This window comes from Haliaeetus leucocephalus, unplaced genomic scaffold, assembly GCF_000737465.1.
Source record: "Haliaeetus leucocephalus isolate CR32 unplaced genomic scaffold, Haliaeetus_leucocephalus-4.0 Scaffold206, whole genome shotgun sequence".
Lineage (NCBI taxonomy): Eukaryota > Metazoa > Chordata > Aves > Accipitriformes > Accipitridae > Haliaeetus > Haliaeetus leucocephalus.
Genome location: NW_010972642.1, coordinates 13,066,896 through 13,072,895, shown reverse-complemented (window position 1 = coordinate 13,072,895; position 6,000 = coordinate 13,066,896). Strand labels below are relative to the sequence as shown.

The 6,000-nt window shown below is 35.9% G+C and overlaps 1 protein-coding gene across 1 annotated transcript in view; it reads left to right on the top strand.

Moving 5' to 3' along the window:
- The first annotated feature begins 997 nt into the window (after nt 1-997).
- The window catches only part of SLC41A2 (solute carrier family 41 (magnesium transporter), member 2), a 42,994-nt gene continuing 37,991 nt past the window's right edge, over nt 998-6,000 (top strand). The window contains exons 1-2 of the mRNA XM_010566325.1: nt 998-1,694; nt 3,672-3,779. Coding sequence (XP_010564627.1) covers nt 1,140-1,694; nt 3,672-3,779 — 663 coding nt within the window. The 5' untranslated portion in view covers nt 998-1,139. The remainder of the gene's footprint in view (nt 1,695-3,671; nt 3,780-6,000) is intronic.

Here is a 6,000-nt window from a genome sequence, read left to right as displayed (position 1 = left end):
CCTCATGCAAAATTAAATTAAAATAAGATTTTTAATACCTTTGTTTTAATTATCCTCTTAACCTTTTTTCTAGTTTTAATTAAATTTTAATATGCCATATTTATGAATCCAGTACTGTAGGTTTATTTTTATATTAGACTAATTTAAACTATTTTAGACTAATTGGTCTGAATTTCAGTACTGTTGTAGTTCCTTGATATTGTAGTATTTTATGAAAAAATGTCCAGTTTTATTATGTATATAGTAGCTCTTTATATTTAACATAATTTGTATGTTTGCTTCAGAGAAAAATCACTTATTATGATTTTAAATTAGCGTGCTTTTGAATTTTACATATATTGGCTTGCCACCTTTTTATGGGGATGGAGGGCAGGGACTGTCAACACATAAGGCCTTTGCCACCCAGAATATTGCTTTAGGCTTACCGCCTCTGATAACATTTTGAAAGTTGGGGGATTTTTCCTTATTTTTTCTGGGCTCCTTGGCATTAGCATAGAGTTGGAGGAACAACAGTGGCCCTGCAGTGCATCACGTGGGTTCTATTTGTCCATACCCTTGCACCTTGCAGATATACTTTTCCCTGGGGACCTGCTGCCTTCAAGGGCACTGAAAGTCTAGGTCTACACAGAGTACCTGCCTGAAGACTTTGACTTCCTGGGCTTCCAGAAGGCAAAATCTAGGCCCTCACCAATTCACTTACAGTCCACATTGCTGTCACTTTCTTTCACTGAGAAGTACACTGGTTTGTGAAACTTCCTCACCCACCAACTTTCCCTTTTTACCTTCTGATTTCTTTCATCTTAGGCAGTTAAATGTCGGAGGAGATTGACATTGCTACAAATACTTGCTTTGGAAAGATACTTGGTGATCTGTAAATTTAAACCAGTATCTTGTGTTTTCTGTAGAGTTAAAATATTTTAGATCTTGAATATATGCTTTTTACTTTTTTGCAGATCCAGTCTTGCTTATGGAATTGTTGAAGATCTGAGATCAATGAAAAAACATTTTTGCATGCAAAAAAGGATCATTTTGGCTTATCTGTTTTAAAATCAAGGGTGGCACTCAATGACTAATCTACAAGATTTCTTTGCTGACATCTGAAGAACAAAGTGCTTTTCAACCTGTACTTCCGTAGCACTATGACTAACTGTAAAGGCAGATCTACCGTCTCCAAAACAAGTAGTAAAGTTCATGACAGAGAAGGTTTTGTAAACTGGACCATAAATCTTAATACAATTCAGTCTGATAAATTTTTGGGACTGCTTTTGAGTATGGTTCCTGTTGTTTACCAAATAAACCAGGATGAAAGACACAAAAAAGTGAATGGTGTCTGGCAAGATGGATTACAACCAGCAGGACACAATTTTAATGTTAGGTCTGAACAACACACAGAGTACCATCACTTCTCAGAACCGGGTTTTCATGGTAGTAATGGACACAGCCCATCTAGCTGTAGCCCTAAATACGATAATTTTACCAGTTATAATTACTGTGATGGAATGGACACTTCAGAAACAGATGCTATGTTGCAGGAAGACAATCTATCCAGTGACAGTAATGAAGATATCATTGTGGAAGGAAGTAGAAAACAACCCAAAGAATCTAGTAGTATTATGGCATTACAGATACTCGTACCTTTTTTGCTAGCAGGATTTGGAACTGTTTCTGCTGGCATGGTTTTGGATATTGTACAGGTTGGTATTTGCTTTGAAAGATTTTTTTTTTAACAGGTAGTCTGTGAGGTTTATAATTGTGATGTGTGATATTGTAGATGTTTACAATGTTGGGGAATAATTAGGCCTGTGTATGGTCCTGCTGCTATGAACTCCCTTTCCCCAAACCTCGTCTTAAGCAGTTCCAATATTTAATTTGGAGTCATTCAAGTCTTGGTAAGTGTTGTCGCTTAGCCACAGTGAGCTGGTGAATAAAACTGTTACCTTCTGCTTTAACTAAGGACAGAAATATAGTAAGGGTTCAAAATTCTGTTGACACTAATAAATGTATACATAGTCAAGTGGGAGTTGTAATTAACCGTGATGCCACGATACATAGGTGTTTAAAAAGATTAGAAGTATGTATTGCATTATCTCATCTCCTTGTGTGCTTCAAGTCTATGCAATTTCTGAAATACTATGTAGATTTGGTCCGTGATAATGCATATGGTATATGAAAATATGCATTACATTCATATGTTATATGAAGTTTATACGAAGTGATTTAGAGCTTTTTTGAATATTCAGGTGTATGTAAGTGACTTTTAAAATATAAAATTAGGTATACCAAACACTTGGAATTACAAACATTGGTGGTCTGAAGAGGGCTGCAAAGTCATGTGCCCCTTGAAATATAATTGTAGTAGGTCCAGAGAAGCCAGATTATCTTGGTATGTGGTAGCAGAGTTAACTGATGATAGTTATTCAGGGCTGAGATAAAATAGAACTTTCTTTCAATTTTAAGACTGAAGTTTAATAATATTTTCAAAACCTGTTTTGGAGTATTATATCACTAAGACCCTACTGACATGGAACATTTTTAGGACAAGGTTTCACCTTGTCTTCCTTCCATTAAGGGAATGTGTTTGTATAGCTGGTTTGGGGGTTGGACTGAGATATATCTTGATTTTTCCTTCTATATTACTTTTAATCCTTATTGGTTTCCTGGTCCAGCTCACCATGAATGAGAGAGATGTAGCACAAAGGCAAAAATAAATAGCTACTGTCAGTACTATCTTTTTTTCACCTTAAACTAAGCATTAAACTGTGATGTCAGTAAAGCAGAATTTTGAAATGTGACAGGATATGTTTTAAAAATGAAAATTTGAACACAACAAGCATTCCAAGCTTGTTTTTTACAAACCAGTTCATGGCTATTCTTTCCCCCTAGTAAATACTCATGTAACTTCACATATAGGTAATTCTTGGATCTTGTTTACATTTGAGAATTGAATCCTTTTATTTTAATTAAAATAAATAATAATTTGAATGATTGCAAATCCCAGAATAGAAAGACAATTTACAGTTTTGTTAGTTTAGTTAAAGTTGGTAAATGATTACAAATTAAATACATGGATTGATAGACATACAAAGTAGCACAGCATTTCAGTGCTGAGAACTCAGTGCACAAAAAATTATGGGAGAGTTTGCTTTATAAAATCTGGGTTTTGGAAAACTGTACTCTTCTAAATTTCACATGTAGAGGTGAAAGAATAAAGATAAGCTTTTTTCACTTACCGGCTCTGTTCATTTGATGATTAATTCCTTGCTGGTTTTATGTGAGGTTTCTACACAGCTGGAAGGGAAAAGATGAAAATATTATTGTAAATTAAGAGCAGAATTCAAGAGCAGTCATAGTACCTGGTACTATTTCAAAGTCATGAAAAAAAAAGACTTCAGATTAATGACATCTTTTTTTAACTAGGTTTGTTTTAAGGCCAAGTTTTGTATCTCTTACTTTCAGTATTCTCATCTTTGAAGTAGTAATATGCAGTCATAAATCTATTTTATCTACATAGATAACAGTTCTGGCTTTAGACTTTTAGGTCTAATATAAAAAGATTGATTTTTTTTTTTTTTAGAGGATTAAGTTACAAGTTACAGAATTTTTTAAGTACTTTGCAGATGGTCTAAAGACAATTTTTCAGTTGTATGTTTCCTACTGTATCCTTTATATAGCACTGGGATGTGTTCAAGAATGTTACTGAAGTTTTTATCTTGGTTCCTGCACTTCTTGGTCTCAAAGGAAATTTGGAAATGACCTTGGCATCCCGGCTGTCAACTGCTGTAAGTAACTTTCTCTTCCCCTTTGCTCTTCAGATATGTTTTGTAAATATTTCAAAAGGAAAACAAATCTTTGGAACACAAGTGTTTTACGTTTATGGCCATATCTGGCTGTTATGGGGGCTCTTTAAATCTGTTATTAAATTAGCAAACTTAAAAAGGCAACCCTCTTCTGATCTCCACATGTCAAAATTTTACTTCTTTTGTCTCTTCTGAGTCATCATTCAAAACAGATACAGTAGATTTTTGAGATTTATATGTGTATTCTGTAAAGTTGACAGATCTCTTTGGCCTTGAGGGGGGTTGAAATAGACTAACAAAATGTGTAAGTTTTGGACACATTTTTCTAAAGGCCACTTGTGTGGCACTGAAATAAAGCATTGCTAACACTGCTACTCCAGATCCCTGTTGATCAAACTGTAAGAAACTCTTTTGTGGCTTTCTGGCTGAATAATTTTATTCCTTTTTTGTTGTGGTGGTTTTTTGGGGTCTGCTTATTTTTTGTGTGTGGCAACACTCTTACACAGCATAACTAGGTTTTTTTCTATGTCTTCTTTCTTACATACTTGTCATAGTTCTTTTCTACATCTCAGGGGATGTTCCATCTATCTTTTCCCTTACCATCTATCTTTTCTGTGTGTGTGTGAATAACTATAGTGAATAAAATGTTTTAATAATGTGGCTAAACTATTTCTGGTACCTGAACTGGGTATCTCTGTAAGACACTGCCTAATGCAGTGTTTCTCCTTTGTAAGATAATTTTTCCGTTCTCCAGCAAGGCCCCCACTCTCTGCCTGTTCCTGCTTGAATGAATCTTTCAAGAAAATGTTTGGTCAAAGGTGTATATAAAAGGTGTATGTAACTCCACATGAGACCTTACTATGGCTTTGTAGGGTAGCACTTCCCTATTTCTCTCGAGAAATTGCTCTTGAAACTTTGTAGGTTTATATGTACTTATTTGCCTAGCAGCGTCAGATTTAGACCTCACAGTCACTTTGTGATCAATGACTGCATCCCAGTATTTCTCCTCCTGTGTTATTTCCAGCTGTCACTCCCATCTTCTGGCAGAAATATTATTAGTCCATAAGTGCATGACCTTGCATTTCTACTGTTGAATTTCATCTGTTTTCGTTGCTGTAATCCTCAAGGTCATTCAGTTTTTGTATGATATTACAATGCTTTGTATTGACAAGGTCTCCCAGTTTTCTGTCATTAATAAATGTCACTGCCACGTTATATTGAGTTATTGCCCAAATGCACACTGTGATGGACATAGCCTTAGCAGTCCTATGAAGGTTTGCTTGTGTCATGCTCATTATAGAAATTGATTACTTTTGCCCCATATGCATTCTTTCATATGTAAGAATTGACATGTTGTGCTGTATCTTTATCAATGGCAGCCTTAGCTATTCAGTCTTGTTTTCTGTTTGATTTTAATGCTCTTACTTTTCTGAGTATTCTTACTGTTTCTTAAGAATATTTTGTGTTTAAACCTTACCGCCTTTACTGTCAGGTATGAATACTTCTGTCTTTTGCCTTAATTTTTTTTTTTTATGTTGACCTGTTGCTTAATATATTCCTGACTGGTCCAGGTTGTGGCCTGAGGATTGAAAGTGCTTGTATTGCATAGTGAAATGTATACCAAGTCCAAGATCTACCAGTGCCCTACTGAAGGCTTAAAAAAAGAGGGTCAGAATCAGCTCTATCACTTCTGCTTCAGTTAATGGGATCTTTAATTCTTTGTCTCAATTGAGCTTATGACCTTTGCCAGATCATGACTCCAGAACTTCTCCTCTGGGCTAATCAATGGCTGATTTCCCCATCCTCACTAATGCCATCTCATTTGTAAACCTTGCAGCTCTCAGGGGACATTTGGAAGAGGGTCATGCACACCCTTTTTCTACACTGGGAATCCTGACCTTGGTTCTTATTATCCATCAACAGTTACCAAAGGTCAAGGAGCTGATCCTCCTCTCACACACACAGATAAAGGATACTGGAGTTTCTGCAACACTGGCTGCATGTTCAGTGGTTAACTACAGTTGACATCATGAGGTTCAGGCCACTTCCCTTCAGCCCAAAATGGCATTCTTAAGAGTATCCCAGTAACTGTGTGATAACATGATCTGTAGATGTCTTGAACGTGATTTTTCAGAGGCAGTTTGGGCATTTGAAGCCCAAGCTCCTACCAAGACTCAAACAGTCCATTCTGAGAGGGTTTAGT